The 18425-nt window shown below is 41.9% G+C and overlaps 1 protein-coding gene across 1 annotated transcript in view; it reads right to left on the bottom strand.

Moving 5' to 3' along the window:
• Positions 1 to 11860: 11860 nt before the first annotated feature.
• The window catches only part of LOC121856327 (rac guanine nucleotide exchange factor JJ-like), a 75490-nt gene continuing 68925 nt past the window's right edge, over positions 11861 to 18425 (bottom strand). Inside the window, exons 6-7 of the mRNA XM_042351804.1 lie at positions 14366 to 14674; positions 11861 to 11980 (exon numbers count right to left, since the gene is read on the bottom strand). Of these exons, the coding sequence (XP_042207738.1) occupies positions 11861 to 11980; positions 14366 to 14674 (429 nt within the window). The remainder of the gene's footprint in view (positions 11981 to 14365; positions 14675 to 18425) is intronic.

The following is an 18425-nucleotide window of genomic DNA, read 5'->3' as shown; positions in this document are numbered from 1 at the left end:
CAAGTCCCTCATCACTCCCAGCCTCACACACACACACACACACTGCTAATGACATCACTTTAGAGTTACCTTATTTTAACTTATAGTTCAGAATGACGTCTAATGCTTGATTTGATTCTGCTTTCTCTCTCTCTCTCTTGTCGTCTAAATAATGTAAACAAACTTCTCATTATTTTTCAGTGGCGTGTGGATCCTGGCAGTGTTATTGTTGTTAAGAATACTTTATTAAATTCAGTGGAGTGTGGATCTTACTTTGTCCTAGATTAAAGTATAAATATTAAAAAAAGTGAATAAACGACTTGCCAACCACCAGTTCATAATGTAAACAAGCATCTCCCTCATATTCAGTGGTGTGTGGTATCCGGTGGTAAGAATCTTTTATTGCTTTCAGTGCTTTCTGGACCTTAGCTTGAGTTTATACTAGACATTTTTTCAAACTTTCTTTTCAAATTTCTCTCTCCCTTTCACTTATTCTTTCTCTCTGCGGCAGAACTCCCCCTCCCCCTCCCCTCCTTTCCTCTTTCCTTCCCTTAACACGCACCCTCCCTCACTCACCCCCGCACCTCACCTCACACCCTCCCTCACTCTCCCCCACACCTCACCTCACACCCTCCCTCACTAACTCCAGGGTGAGATTATTCCCACACTCGCCTGTCACAAGGTCTTACAGGCTCAGTAATCACCCTTTAAATACAAGCAGAAGACGTCTTGGTATGTTATATAGACACAGACTTAATACCCCAGTGAGAGAGAGAGAGAGAGAGAGAGAGAGAGAGAATAACTTAGTCACCATCGTTATATCTTCATAATATCCACATGATAAACCCCGTAATATCCACACGACATATCCGTAACAACCACACAATAATCCACAAGACATCCAAGTAACAGCTAAATGACACTACCGTAACATCCACACACATATCCACCCAACATCCACACACATATCCACCTAACATCCACACACATATATCCACCTTCATCAGACATGGGTGAGGCTGGCAGGGTCTTACTGAAGCACTATATTCCCCCAAACGACCTACTCTAACATAGCTGCTCTGGGTTGGATTCTCAGACGGTCGTAAGGTTCAATTCCTAACTAGAAGACAACTAATTCCTTACCTTAACAAAATACATTAAAACAACGTCCAAAATGGTATCAAAACAGCCTTGAGACTCTACCTTAAGGGTGTATAGTCTAAGTAGGTCGTAAGCTGAAGTTTTACAGTAAATTGAGAAGTGAGATTGTATTCAAGCGGCTGAAAACCTATATCAGTGAAATAAGGTGTAAAATGACGTCAACATAACCCTGAAACTCTACCTTAACTACAAACACCTGTCTTAGACCCGAGTTAAGTGAAGAATATTACCAGGATAATTGACAATCTAAAATAAACCTGTATTATATTTTTTCCCCTTTAACTAATGACAAATGAATGTAACTAGAGAAAGTCACAGTGTTATTTCGAAGTCAGTTTCCTCGTTAGCGTCGTAACAAGCAGGTGCAATAAGCTGAGGGAAGGGAAGTGAGGGGAGCTAATCCTCAGGTGATTCAAGGTATGACTCCACCCATCCCAACTAAACTCAAGTCACTCTCATCGCCAACAAGGAATAAGGAATGTTACATGAACGCCTAGTGAGAATCCGGCTTCCTTGCACACTAACCCGGGGCGTTTTTGTATGGGGTGACGTATGAGCTTCGGGCGGTGGATCGATACGCTCGTTACGCTGCCTGAGAAGGACTTAAGGGGGCCAGCCAATGTTGGCACCATACTGTTTGGGAACGTGTGTGTGTGTGTGTGTGTGTGTGTGTGTGTGTGTGTGTGTGTGTGTGTGTGTGTGTGTGTGTGTGTGTTCAATAAGCCAACAATATCCACCAAGAAATATTACTGCCAATATTACACCATTAAAAACTTCACAACCCAAAATAATAATAATAAAATCTGGTAAATAAAGGCGAAAAAATAAGAGTCCAAACAATACCAAAGTGAACATATTAATCTAACTATACGCAGGGGACTCGTCAACATCATCTCCAGGTATTCTTATAAGGTCAACACTTGGCACGATACTGATACCTGGTCTCTCTCACACACACACACACACACACACACACACACACACACACACACACACACACACATCTAAAATATCCACCCAAAGACACTACGAACGTCTCCTCTACACACACACAAGACCGTAACGCGCTCTGCTATCTGTGAACGTCTGAACTATTGTTCTCTTACACTACGCAGTAAAGAACAGCTTATCAAGGAGTTATCCACCGTAAGCGTCAAATGCATAGCGTGTGTGTGTTTGTGCGCGCGCATACGTGTGTATGTATGTATGTATGTATGTATGTATGTATGTATGTATGTATGTGTATGTACTATGTATGTCAGTATGTATATGTACAGTACGTCGTATGTTAGCGTATGTATGCATGTTAGTGTGTATGAATGTTAAAATGTATGTGTGTGTGTGTGTGTGTGTGTGTGTGTGTGTGTGTGTGTGTGTGTGTGTGTGTGTGTGTGTGTGTGTGTGTGTGTGTGTGTGTGTGTGTGTGTGTGTGTGTGTGTGTGTGTGTGTGTGTGTGTGTGTGTGTGGTAGAGTCAGTAGGCTGGAACACCGCCAACAGACCTACAGTAGGCAGCTGAGCTTCACCCTTTGGTAGGTTGCTGTGGACTCTTATCTCTCGTGTTTATATAGGATGGAAGAGTAATAGGGGAGGGGGGGAGGGGGGGGGCAGGATGTAGAGGAGACAGAAGGAAGGAGGGAAGGGAGGGTGGGGGGATATGAGAGGAGGGGAGAGAAGGGGGATGAGGAGACGGGGGGAGGGAGGGAAGGGAAATGAGAAGGTGGGAGGAGGAAGAAGGGTGATAAGGAAAAAATGGGGAGAGGAAAAAGAAATGGGATAAAGGAGAAGGATGTTGAGGGGGATAAGGAAGACTTAAGGAGGAAGATACGGTGTAACAGAGGAGGATGGGGAGGAAGATGAGGTGAAGGAGTAAGAGGAAGAAGTAAATGTGGTGAAAGACGAGAACAGCGGAAGAGGAGGACAAGGTGAACAGGAAGGGCAGTGCGAGGCAAGGAGGAGGAACGAGAGCAAGAGGAGGGAGGGGAGGCGTGGTACAAGGAGAAAGGGAAAGAAAGAGGAAGAAGACGACGAGGAGGACATGGAGGGGGAGGAAGAGACGGAGGAGGAGGAAGAGGACAACCCCCTAACCGCCTGGTTATCCCTCGACTGAATAATGATGTAACTTGGCCGCGTTACCTGTTCACTACCTTGACGATATTCCAGGTGTGTCAAGGTAATTAGCCCCTCGACCTGTGACCTTTAGAGCCATGAAAATACTGCAGCTCTAGGGACTGCCATGGTGAATATGTATATATGTCACGTATGAATGTTGTAACTCTTTCCGTTGTCGAGTTATGTTGCAGACACACATACATGCATACTATTCATACATGCATGCATTCATACATACATACATACATACATACATACATACATACATACATACATAGAGAGCACTGACTGCCCAACTCACATAAATATTAAATGTGGTACAATTTACTTAATTACTACCAACAAATATATCCATTATATAACAAGTAAATTAATTTCAATGTGGTTAATTATAGGCAAGTGTTCAGTAATAATTATATATTATCTTAATAATTTTAACTTGGTTAATTATAGAGAAGTAAGACATCAGTAACAATTAATTAATAAATATTACCAATCAGTGCGTGAATAATTCTTACTAATGACAGTCATCAGTTATATAAATTACCTGTAATTATATTTACTACAATTATGTCATACATAAAAAAAATTATTACCAGTGTAGTCAAATTTCATTAATAATTTACGTATTTGGACGATGGATACAGCAGAGGCGCGGTGTTCCATAGATGGAGTTTTGAACTTTATCTTAAATTACAGTTTTGTAAAATTTATCCACGATATTTCCCACACAAACTGACGCTGTTGACAAATACAGGAATCGGTGTATTTTTATTGTAACTGAATGGAAATTAATTCATATATGGCAAAATTTTTTGTTGTTTATGATGAAGTTTATTATCATTATTCATCACATTACCCACTTATACAAGGTAAGGTAAGGTAAGGTTAGGTAAGGTAAGGTAAGGTAAGGTAAGGTAAGGTAAGGTAAGGTAAGGTAAGGTAAGGTAAGGTAAGGTAATGCAAGATTAAGTTAGGTAAGGTACAGTAAGGTTAGGTGAGGTTAGGATAAGTTATGTAAGGTGCAGTTAAGTTAGGGTAGGTGAGATTAGGGGTAGATTCGGTTAAGTTAGGTGGGAGACAATAGTGCTTATATATCTAACAATATAATCTACATAATAATCTTCTATTGATCTAACAATGTAACGATACATCACTATACACCTAACACCATAACCCACACCATAAATCCCAACACAACGTAGCATTACACAAACAACCTGACACCATATTGAAATTATCAGGTGACCGCCAACACCATAAACCCGCGCCGCCTCATTACACTTCACTATCACCTACCATAACAATAACAACAAGCAAGTTACATGGTGTTAGGGTGGGGGGGTGGTTGTTATCACTCACCAAGTTGTTGTTACTGTGGTTATGGCCGCATTAACCACACACAATGCTAAGGTTAGTTGGGAACTGATAGAGACGCACGGTGGTAATGGTGTATTTGTTATGTGTGGTACTTTGAGCTGCCGGGGATATTGTGTTGACCACAGCTACTGTCTGTTAGTGTGTGTGGTTGGTGAAACGATACTCTGACGTTACTCGACAACTGACAGAATATATTAAAGTTACTAGACATTTGACAGAAAAATATTAAAGGTTACACGACAACTGAGTGAAAAATATTAACGTTACTCGACAGCTGACAGAAAAAATTGACAGAGCGATTTGACGCAACAAAACAGGACAACTAAAAGACGCAGCAATTTATCAACCCTTTCACTCCCCCCCACTGACCCTCCTCCTCCCTAACCCATCCCCTGACACTCTGTCCCTGACCCTCCTCCTCCCTAATCCATCCTGTCCTTGATCCTCCTCCCTAATCCATCCCCTGACACTCTGTCCCTGACCTAACCCATCCCTGACACCTCCTCCTGACCCTGACCTCCTCCTCCCTAACCCATCCCCTGACACTCCTCCTCCTGACCATCCATCTCCTTACACCCTCCTTCCCCTAACCGTCCCCCCTCCTCCCTAATCCTGCCTTCCTTCCCCTCCCCATGACAACTCGACCCTCCTCCTCCACAACTACGACCCCCTCCTCCATCACAACTACGACCCCCTCTCCCATGACGACTACAACCACCAGAGCGATGACCCTCCCTGTACCCGCTCCGCTCACTGTCACTCACGACCCGAGGCTACCGTGTGCTTGCCACCTGTCATAACCTTTGTTAGCCGACCGTGACACATATGAACCCAGAGTGTGGGAAAAGAGGGGAGGGGAGGGGGAAGGGAGGGGGAAGGGAGGGGTTGGGTTGGGATGGGATGGGAGTTATGTCGTCATTCTTGCCTATCAGGTGTTATCAATCCCCTCCCAACGACAGAGCAGGAAATGATGCTGACGTTTATTTTTTGTTTGTGTTTGTCGTTATTAAACAGTGTGTGTGTGTGTGTGTGTGTGTGTGTGTGTGTGTGACAGAGGCTAACTTACAACACACAGCTTCATATGTGTAAAAGCTTGTCTCTTGTTTTATAAATATGTAAATGTAACCTTAACAATTGTGGGATGTTCATGAATACATATAAATACATATACATAGAACTAAAAATGTATATATGTATAAATGTCATACTGAACAGGAATAATTTCGAAATAGTAGCGACTCCTACATAAATATTCCATTCAAATAATCAACCTGGAGTTTAAATATGAATGATCCTGTAGTATTGTAGATAACCATAATACCTAACCTAACCTAACCATAATGCAACCTAACCTAACCCAACCCAACCTAACCTAACCTAACCTTATCCAACCTAACGTAACATAACATAATTAAAGGTATAGTTTGGTTATGAGAGAGAGAGAGAGAGAGAGAGAGAGAGAGAGAGAGAGAGAGAGGATGGTGGAAATGTGGAAAGGGTGAGAGTGGTCGACGGGATGGAAAGGAAGGAGGGAGGGAGAAGTAAAATTGTCGAAAAAAATTAAAGATTCACAAATATCAACAAACTGACACAGAAAATAGACTTCGGTTAAAAAAAATGAATTGGGCCCCAGTCCTAATAGACCCCATCTGGGCATTACAATTAGGGCCCATTTGGACTATAACTCGGTATAAATCTAAAAAGTTATTAGACAGGGGAAACGAGCGTAGGCAGGGGAAAACGATGACGGTGGAGGATATGAACAACGATGTGGTAGGGAAATAGTAGGCTGTGGTGGGGAAATAAATACTGGTAAGGTAGGGGAATAGCGAGGGGGGGGGGGATGTGGCAGGGAAATAATGATATGGCAGGGGAAGGTTGTGACGTGGCAAGAATAAGGAAGGCGGAGAGGTGTAGACATTCATGTGGACGACGCGGCAGGGGAAAAAACACCGAATGGCAGGGGAAAACATGATGTCATAAAGAACGAAGTCAGGAAAACACAAGTAAATCAAGTAAGAACAGAAGATGCAACAGGGAAAAAACACGACACGGCAGGGAAAAACAGGTCAAGCAAGAAAAAAACAAGACACGGCATGGAACAAACAAGTCAGGCAGGGATAAAACAAGACACAGCAGGGAAAAAACAAGTCAGACAGGGAAAAAACACGACAAAACAGGGAAAAAACTACATGGCAGGGAGAAAACACGACACGGCAGGGAAAAAACAAGTCACGGTAGGGAAAAAGGTAAAACACGGCAAGAAAGAAAATAAAAAGACGTCTGGGCTCGTGTAAACAGTGGCTGCGGCGAAGCAATGTATGAATAGGAAGAAGGAAAGGGTGAAGGCGGGGAAAAATGTCAGAGTTCAGGGGAAGAATGAAGCCCTGATGCCCCTGGGTGTGGTGTGACCCTGAGTGGGGAGGGGAGGAAGGAAGGCAGAGCCTGGGTGGGGAGGGGGGGGGGGTAAGAGCCTGAGTGGGGAGGAAGGAGGGTGCTAAGAATCTGAGGGGAGGAAGGGTGGTATTAAGAGCCTGAGGGGGGAGGAAGGGAGGTGCTAAGAATCTGGAGTGGGGAGGAAGGGTAGCAGAGCCTGGGTGGGGGAGGAGGGAGGGTTGTTAAGTGCCTGGGTGGGGAGGAAGGGTGTTGGGGTGCTAAGAGCCTGGGTGCGGAGGAAGGGAGGGGTGTTAAGAGCCTGGGTGAGGAGGGGAGGGGTGTTAAGTGCCTGGGTGGGGAGGAAGGGGGTGTGGAGAGGATAGATGGACAGACGGATGAACGAACGCAATTTAATACACGCACATCAGCGCATCCTTTAACACTAAATGTACAGAGTGGCGCGCGCACACACAGACACATAATAATAATGGTTGCCCCTCGTGTAACGAGGATGGCCGGCCCTAGGGTCACCTAGGCGTAAATTTGTTTAAGGTGTAGAAGCTGTCGCCAACACAACAACCACACCCTGAGTTAACGAGCTGCATGACCCAGTGTCAAGGAATAGTCCAAGAAGACCGGACAACTCGCCAACTGCACTGGCTAACCATTACTCAGGAACACGATCCGAAAATCGATTAACATCCAGGTCCCCAATTACTGCTGGGTAGACAGAGGCAAATGGCGTAAAGAAACTTGCCCATATTTTCACCCTGCCCGGGGATCGAATCCGGGTCCACTCGCTTGCGAGGCGAGCATGCTGACCAGTGCACCACAGGTCACCATAACACACACACACACAAAGCTGGACACAAGGCATAAATATTGTTGTGTGCTCTCTCTCTCTCTCTCTCTCTCTCTCTCTCTCTCTCTCTCTCTCTCTCACCCAGATCGCTATACACTGCCTCCCTCCCTCCCCCTGTTGGCTGAAGGGAGATAAAAGGCGGGAATAAATTAACAAGCCATCTGCAGACGACATACAAACCTCCCCAGCTGTGGCTTATTGAGAGAGAGAGAGAGAGAGAGAGAGAGAGAGAGAGAGAGAGAGAGAGAGAGAGAGAGATGGGGTGAATGTAATAAAAGCAAGAGATGAGGAATGGAAAATAATAAAACATAATGAAAGATATTTAAATTAAAAACTCTATAAAAAACATGGTTGGGAAACAAAATTTTAAACCAAATGAATAAGAATAAAAAAAAAACCCAGAATAACTAAAAATTAAACACGGGCAGCAGAAAAGTAAATCAGAACGAGAAGGAAATTAAAAACCACAGCATAAAAATCCCCCCAGGACAGACGTGGGAATTAAATGCAAACGAAAGAGGGATTAAAGAAGGATGAAATAATAAATAGAAAATAAATCAAATAAATCAAATAAGAGAATAAATACTTGGTCTCTTGTCTTTTCCTATCTCGTGGGTTAAGGATTCAAACTGACCAATGATAACTATTCTTCTCGATTTCAATTAACCAATCAGGGGCTATAAATCACCCATACAGGAAAGGCTTTATCCATCTAACTATATACTTAATCTAATTGACCAATGATAAACGTTTTCCTCGAGTTCAATTAACCAATAATAACCTATGAATCACCAATACAGGGGAGGTTTTTAACACGTAGGGAATATACTAGGGAAATAAATAAAGAGGTTCGGTCATGTTAGGGGAAACAAGATACATTAGGGATATTTATATTCCCTGAGGTGTTCAAGATCAATAGTGATGGTTTAATTGTGTTCTGTTCACTCAATGTTCATTAAATAACGAGTATGTTCACTATATGAGTAATTTGGTTAGTCTGTCTGTCTGTCTTCTTTATTTAGAGGTTGAGAAGAAGAAGGAAGAGGTTGTGGGAGGAGGAAGATGATATAGGTTATGAGGAAGAGAGAAGAAGGGAGGAGGAAGAGAGAAGAAGGGAGGAGGAAGAGAGAAGAAAGGGTAGGATTGGTTACGATAGTTTAGGTTAGGATACGACACGTTTTATTTAGGCCTGGATAGATTAGATTAGATTAGAATAGGTTAGGTTAGGTTAGATCAGGATAGATTTGGTTAGGGTAGGATAAGGTATGACAGGGTAGATCTGGATGACAGATAGAGTCGTAGTAGTAGTAGTAGTAGTAGTAGTAGTAGTAGTAGTAGTAGTAGTAGTAGTAATAATAATAGTATAGATTAGTCTAAACTTACTATTACCTCACCTTTCTCACAGGTACACCCACTTATTAATTAGTATCAACACACCCAGAATAAACAACAGATTATATATTAAAAAATTCACTCCCTTGACTGTGATAATTTCTTTAACTAGTATCCATCAATCTTGTTTACGTGATCTCTTTTTCAACTAATTAAATAACTTTGTCTTCGTAACGTCTACAGCTCGATGTTTCAAATTTTGTATATTACTATAATAATATTTTGATCTGCCTCTTTCCAATGACATTTTTCTATTACATGAAAAGTAAAATAATAAATCACCAAAATATATACTGTACTATAAAAAAAGGATATATTTTATTGTCTAAGTCTACCATATCCTCCATGTGCCGTGATGACCCACTTTCTATGTCAAGGTGTAACCGTTTTCTCTGTTTATACTCGGACCAACAACTATGATTTTGAAGGGCAACTTTAGGGTAACCTTTTTATATTGTTCATCTATAACAACACCCCTTTAAAAATTCCGCAGGATAATTATAACTCTACAATTTTTTACAGGGGAAATTTTATATCATCTCGTTAGGACAGCAAAGTCAACCAGGACGTGAACGCCATCTGTTCGGCGCCGAGGGAAGCCATGATCCCGCCCGCTCTCTATGTGCTGCTGCCACCTATCGGCCACCACCGCAGTTATTGATTACCTCCTCATATAAAGTTACCGAAAACCTTTAAACCAAAGATATTTCCCACACTCTATCCTTCAGAAATAAATCAATAATAACTAAACTAAGAGTAGAATTAACAAAAGATCAGACAGAAGTAAAACGTTAAAGAGATGAGACTTAAGTTCGGTGTTTACATTCCCCGTTTGTTGACATTTAGCAACTGGCCGCCCACTTGTTGCTCAAGAGCCCACGTGGGTGCCTGGCGGACTCTGTATACCCCAGTCAGTCCCTCACAGACTGTCGCTCAAAGAGGTTGTCTTTTGCGGTACATACGATGCCAGGACACACGTGGCTGGCCAATCAGTGCTGTGTGAAGAGTTTCCTGGCCAATCATAGTCGTGTGTAGAGACTTGGCTAGACGTATGTGTGGTACATACGACAAGCCTGGACACATGACGCTGGTCAATGAGAAACCTGACTTTGGTAGCCACTGACCGTCCTATGAAAATGCCGACTAAAAGCGACGGCGCTAATAAGAAACCGCTGGCCAATAGGTATACTGTGCGGAAACTCTAGCCAATGACAGTCCTAAACATAAACGCTGTCAACCAAAGGAATATCAGATTTGCAACCCATTGTTACGATACGGATTACCATTGGGTGAAAACTTCCGATCCAACTTACAGATAATCCCTAATCCATCCAGCTATCCAGAGTCTTCTGCGGCGATTCAGATAATTACGCAATTTCACCTTAATAACAAAAACATTTCAAGATGCATTCTGGATCACGTGCTGTTTGACCCGCCCTGTCGGTCAAAAATGGGTGTGAACTTCTAGCAAAACTTAGCATCCATCCAAGATATTATTTCATGGGCTACACAACGCAAATGTGTGTGTGTGTGTGTGTGTGTGTGTGTGACATAGGCGAAGCTGAAATGAACAGGTGTTTAGGCGAGAACAGTAATTAACTAATCAGGTGAGCAAGGCAGGTATATGAGCCGGCATGGGCAGGTGTTTACAAGAGAATGGTAATTAAGTGATCCGGTGGGCAGGTTACGTACATGGGTGAAGGAAACCATGTATAGAAGGCAACAAAGACAGGTGTTTAGCGCGCGTTAACCAGGTAAGGCTCCAAGGGGCTAAAATATATTAACAAACACCTAACTAAATCAGTACAGTGAGTTAATATGAAGCCTAATACAGTAGTTAAAACCGAAGATATAACTAATGTATTTTGTCTACGTTAGAAATGCACTTTAATGTGGATAAGAGGGGCTGTCAGCGGGGTGTTCTTGCTGTCAGCGGTTTCAAATCGTTTTTACACGTGTTACCAGAATTTCCCCCCACACGTTTACGAATCTGTTTTCCTTTATCCACCCCACGCAAAAAAAAGGACAATAAACTGATATATAAAATTTATATCTCCAAAACTGACAAGTAATCACGTAAATAAACTTACGTCACCTGGGGTAATTTGGTCACATTAATTCACCTGGCACCTACCTGGGGGAGTCCATTCAGGGGTTCAACCTTACCTCCTACACCTCAACCAGTGACCAAGCTCCCCTTATGACACCCTCCCTCCCCCAGCACAGCGAAACAACATAAACATATCCAAGAATTTTATAATACATTTACCTTTCAAAATAAAAATACTGTATTTACCTGTGATTTACATAATACTTTAAAAAACATCAATAAACAGGGGAAACACTAGTAAATAGATACATCAGAAAACATTACCAAATACTAAGACTAACACATATACATAATTTATATCAAATTTGGTTTGGGTGACTTATTGGGGCGATGTACACAAGAGAATACCAAAATAACACACATCTCCTAAAGGAAGGGTTCGGTCATCATCATCATCACCATCATCACTAACCACCACCATCATCACCTTCAGTCACCACCATGTTCACTATCATCACCCAACAAGGAGGTACAGGGCATAAGGTAACACTCACTGTGCAGCGATGCCCGTTGGTTGGATGCCTTGCACGTAGATGCCCAGTTCGCCTCGCTTCTCTGACCTCAGTCCTACTACACTGAAGCCTAAGCTGCTGCCCTCTGGCTTGTACAGCTGGAACAAATACAAGTGTACAATGGTTAGTTTGTACAAGTGAAACAAATACAAAAACTGGAACAAACAAAAGCACACGTGTAAATTAGTTGCCTTGTACAGCTATAACAAAACACACACACACACACACACACAAATGCACAACTTTTGACAAACACAACTTTTGACAAACACAACTATTGACAAACACACAACTATTGACACAAACACACAACAATTGACACAAACACAATTATTGACAAACACACAACTATTGACACAAACACGCAACTATTAACACAAACAAAACACCCCAATACAAACACAAGTCTACGGTATCCACGACCCACGTTTCACTTACTCTATCTTATTAACGCCTCTATTATACAGTAATAAACATATATAATGACATGTTGTTTTGCACGTTAAATATAATGTTGTGTTACTGTATCAAAAAATAAAATAGCTGGGGCGCTTCATTATGTTTTAATACAAATATTATAATTAAAAACTATTGAACATCTTTCAATTTCCTCCTGGCATAACACCAATAACGTGAAGAGAAAAAGTACATTTTGAAATAGAATAAAAGGCTTTTCATAACTGTAACACACACACACACACACACACACACACACACACACACACACACACACACACACACACACACACACTCGTTAATACAGTGTAAGACAGGTAGACTCACTAATTGCTTCAATAATCATAAATATCCGTCTCTTAACAACCAATCTCTTACACCACAACCACCACCACCACCACCACCACACCTACACCTGTACCACCATGCTATGTGTACTATTCCAGATGATACTAAATGTTACATAATACTTCCTTGAGATAAATGTACAGTATATATCAGGTGCCTACAAGAGAGCTCAGGTTCTCAACTGGCTCAGCCATGTTAATATAATGATTTTTAATCGACTCTGTATCTGTGTTCTTCTGGCTAAATAAACTGTTTCAGTATCAATAACAATACCTACACCACTACAACACCACCACACCTACACACCACCACCATTACACCACCACATCTACACCACCACCACATCTACACCACCACCACCACCACATCTACCACCACCACATCTACACCACCACCACCTACACATCTACACCACCACTCCACCACACCTACACCAGCACCATTACACCACCACACCCCCACCACATCTACACCATCACACCTACTGTACACCCCTACACCTACACCACCACACTTACACCACCACACCTACACCAGCACCATTACACCACCACACCCCCACCACATCTACACCATCACACCTACTGTACACCCCTACACCTACACCACCACACTTACACCACCACACCTACACCAGCACCATTACACCACTTCACCACCACACCCCCACTGTCAACACCTTCCTCACACTGGCAGGTAATCAACAGAGTGCACCTGGTGACACAGACTTCCACTCACCTGCAGTAAACTAACATGACTAGAGCTACGCGGAGAGCAAGCCATCACAATGAACGTCCCTACTAACCATGTTTGACCCTGATTGACCTGGATTTCCTATTACCACACGTAACCTTATGTGACCTGAACTCATGACACTTCCGGTACCACCTATATATCTCAGGTCACTTTCCACCTACACATCTCAGGTCACTTTCCACCTACACATCTCAGGACACTTTCCACCTACATATCTCAGGTCACTTTCCACCTACATATCTCGGGTCACTTTCCACCTACACATCTCAGGTCACTTTCCACCTACACATCTCAGGTCACTTTCCACCTACACATCTCAGGTCACTTTCCACCTACACATCTCAGGACACTTTCCACCTTCATATCTCGGGTCACTTTCCACCTACACATCTCAGGTCACTTTCCACCTACACATCTCAGGTCACTTTCCACCTACACATCTCAGGTCACTTTCCACCTACACATCTCAGGACACTTTCCACCTACACATCTCAGGTCACTTTCCACCTACACATCTCAGGTCACTTTCCACCTACATATCTCGGGTCACTTTCCATAGCATTCTGTGGTCATAGTGAGTGAAAGAGTTTGTGTTTTCTAGGGAAATCACAGTTGGGACTTTGGTGTATCGACCTAATCCGACCTAACTTGACCTTACCTGACCTGACCTTCCTCCATCCCTTAGCTACAAGTCTCTACTATTACATACACAAACAAGCTAACAATCAATTGGTAATTTAATGACAAGAGGTAATTAATGTCTTGTTTACTACTGAGATTTTTCTTTGTTGTGACACAATGAGTGGAGGGAACAAGAGTGAGTGGAGGGAACAAAACCACAATAAGTGGAGGGAACAAGAGTGAGTGGAGGGAACAAAAACACAGTAAGTGGATGGAACAAGAGTGAGTGGAGGGAACAGTACCTGGATATGATGGACGTCTCTGCCCTGAGCGGCGGTATGAATGGCCCTCTTCAGCTCCTGGTCTAAGGTAGCGTTAATGATGGCTGGTGGGAGATCATCTTCATCTACTACACCAATCTTCTCTTTCTCTGTCTCCGTCTCTATCTCCTCCTTCTCCTCCTCCTGTATCTTAACCTCCTCCTGTAGCTGCTGCTGTTGTTGTTGTTGTTGCTCTTGTTGTTTATGCTCCTGCTGCACCTGTATTTGGGTCAGTTCCTGCAGTTCGATGCTCTCTGAGGCCTTGCTAGGTGAGGCATCTTGGTTGTCAAGCTGTGTGTGGCAAAGAGGAATTGAGTTTAGATTAAGGTTAAGATAAATTAGGTTAGGTTAGGTTAGGTTAGGTTATGGAGGTTAAGTTAGATTAGGTTAGGTTATGGAGGTTAAGTTAGGTTAGGTTAGGTTAAGTTATGGAGGTTAAGTTAGGTTAGGTTAGGTTATGGAGGTTAAGTTAGGTTAGGTTAGGTTAAGTTATGGAGGTTAAGTTAGGTTAGGTTAGGTTAGTTAAGGCTATATACAGTATACTTAATCTTAAATGCTAAATAAATTAATTAGATTAATATTTTACCTTCAATAATATTTAGCCTAAAATCTTCGTGAACAAATACATTTATGTTAATACAGTTTAAAATCCCGGTTAACTTTACCTACAAGACCTTCCGTAACATAAAGCCAGATATTTAACAGTCAATCATCAACTGTCCTCCCATACCAGTCAATCATCAACTGTCCTCCCATACCAGTCAATCATCAACTGTCCTCCCATCCCAGTCAATCATCAACTGTCCTCCCATACCAGTCAATCATCAACTGTCCTCCCATACCAGTCAATCATCAACTACTGTCCTCCCATACCAGTCAATCATCAACTGTCCTCCCATACCAGTCAATCATCAACTGTCCTCCCATACCAGTCAATCATCAACTGTCCCCCATCCCAGTCAATCATCAACTGTCCCCATACCAGTCAATCATCAACTGTCCTCCCATACCAGTCAATCATCAACTGTCCCCATCCCTGTCAATCATCAACCAGTCCTCCCATACCAGTCAATCATCAACTGTCCCCCCATCCTCGTCAATCATCAACTGTCCTCCCCATACCTGTCAATCATCAACTGTCCTCCCATACCAGTCAATCATCAACTGTCCTCCCATACCAGTCAATCATCAACTGTCCTCCCATACCAGTCAATCATCAACTGTCCCCCCATCCCTGTCAATCATCAACTGTCCTCCCATACCTGTCAATCATCAACTGTCCTCCCATACCAGTCAATCATCAACTGTCCTCCCATACCAGTCAATCATCAACTGTCCTCCCATACCAGTCAATCATCAACTGTCCTCCCATACCAGTCAATCATCAACTGTCCTCCCATACCAGTCAATCATCAACTGTCACGCTTTCCTCCCCAGTTATTAACCATTCTCGGAAGGCTAATGGCCCACCTGACCCTCACCATGTCATTAGTTAGGTGAGATTAAGCCAAGCATTTTTCTAACTTTTTATCAACAATATTTTACTCATACTGTGGGATATTATTTGGTGGTATGATGCATTTAAATTACTTTCATTAGCTTTATATTCATGTTATAGACGAAAGAATAAATTTTGTAATGTATCGTCCATAAATATTACAATGATGACTAGACGAAAGAATAAATTTTGTAATGTTTCGTCCATAAATATTACAATGATGACTTATTTTCCTGGATCCTACCGACAACTGGGAGCATCTGACGTAAGGATCACCTGGAAAAAATGGCGCTTTTATCCTCTCTGTCTCTACTTTACTAGAGTCTCGCCCTCAGCTGCCTGGCTAACATCAACTCCACTCATATTATGTTATATACTCTAAGACGCCAAGGTTAGGTTAGGTTAGGTTAGGTTAGATTATAAACCTCACACTTCCATTACCACAAACAGCACTTAAGGCACCTAATCAACTCTCAAAGACTCGTTATATTCTTTAACGAGGATGAGTTTATGTGGAACTGTATAAACTCCTGTTGTTGTTGATTTAAGATATTTTTTACCTTTTAAATCTCATAACATAATCTCCCATAGACATAACTTACATATGGCTTTTGTGAGTATATTGCAAAAACTGTCATAAAATAGGTAGACGAAAATAAACTATAAAGGAATCTATGTCTTCCACGTCTCAATTTGAGCGAAAGATTTAAGGATAATTTTCCCCCAAAAACGTTCGACTGTTTTCCCAGACTCATTAGAAATATAACTCTGACTAGAATGTTTACCTCATAATAAAAGCGTCACCACCGAGGTCAGCGCCACGATAAAAATTTACTGAGATTTCGAGTCGTAAAATGAATCCACAAATATTTTTATGCTACAGTAAAACGTGTCGAATCTGCTTCAGGTTTCAGGGTAGGTCTTTGTCATCACAGTAGACGGTCAGGTTCACAGCGGCAAGACGGTAGGCGGTCAGGGTGTTAAGGACGGGGCTGGTCTTGGGGGTGGACTGTCTACACTCACACCTACACCCTACACAATTACACCTAACAAGCTAAACCCACACAAAACACATACGTGGGCATTAAGGGTAGAACTGATTATGAGGGTAAGGGTGGTTGGGTGACCTGTCTACACCTACACCCTACACCAATACACCTACAAGTTACACCCACAGCACATACCTGGGCATTAAGGGCGGGGCTGGTATTGAGGATGAGGGTGGCTGAGTCACTGTGCATATCAAACTCAATGTGCTCTCCTCCCTCTGGTGACACATGTAGGATCAACTTCCCCTCCCGACTGATGTCAAAGTCCGCGGGCACTATGGACGGGTGCTGCGACACCTGCTTCTTCAACTCCTTCAGGGATTCCTGCAGGAGACAATGGGGAGATGGTTAGTTAAATATGAAGAGGTTTAATAATAATAATAAAAATAATAATAATAAAAATAATAATAATAATAACAATAAAAATAATAATAATAACAATAACAATAATAATAATAATAATAATAATAATAATAATAATAATAATAATAATAACAAATAAAATTCTATAATATTTATAAAAAATAACAATAATAATAACAAATACTAATAATATCCCCAAAATAGGAAACCATTCCAAATGACACACACAGTTTAGGTTAGGTTAGATTAGATTAGGTTGGGGTCAATTACAAACTGGGGCCCATTAGGACGGGGTCCATTTGAATTGCAACCATTAATTTTATCAGAGTTTAATATAGAATTGCAATGTCAATAAAGCCTTCAGTCAGCGTAATACATCACATGTTAAAAGAACAATTTATATCACGGTAATTGTTCATATGTCATTTTCATCCAGAATTTCAGATAATAATAACAAACTCGGCAAATATTCCCCAAACTTGAAAAATAACACAACATTCCCCCACAAATATTCCCCAAACTTGAAAAATAACAACATTCCCCCACAAATATTCCCCAAACTTGAAAAATAACACAACATTCCCCCACAAATATTCCCCAAACTTGAAAAATAACACAACATTCCCCCACAAATATTCCCCAAACTTGAAAAATAACAACATTCCCCCTAAAATTTAAAGACTCATCCTAAAATCTAAGGACCCATCCCCTAAAATTGAACATGACACAGCGGGTGGTTAATGGCGACCAGCTGATGGTGCGGGAGGCCATAAATTGCCTATTATATATCCTGCACCTACGTCAACGAGTGTGTGTGTGTGTGTGTGTGTGTGTGTGTGTGTGTGTGTGTGTGTGTAATAATAATAATAATAATAATAATTAACGGTTTATTGAAAAAGTTCTGCAGCCCGAAGGCTGAAAATATACATTGGGCATAAATGACTTATTACATACATTGGTGGTTTAACAAAAGCCTTCATTAGAGAAAGGTAAAGGAACATACAGTGAACATACAGATTAATGTAGGTGTTGAACAGCAAAAACGTAGTGTAGTAACCCCCTCCCAGATGGTGTTAGGAGGGACCTCACGTGGTGTAGTAGTTCCCTCACAGATGGTGTTATGAGGGGCCTC

Source organism: Homarus americanus, unplaced genomic scaffold (assembly GCF_018991925.1).
Source record: "Homarus americanus isolate GMGI-L3 unplaced genomic scaffold, GMGI_Hamer_2.0 scaffold48220, whole genome shotgun sequence".
Classification (NCBI taxonomy): Eukaryota; Metazoa; Arthropoda; class Malacostraca; order Decapoda; family Nephropidae; genus Homarus; species Homarus americanus.
Note: the sequence above shows the minus strand (reverse complement) of the source record. Positions and strands in the feature narration are given on the sequence as shown.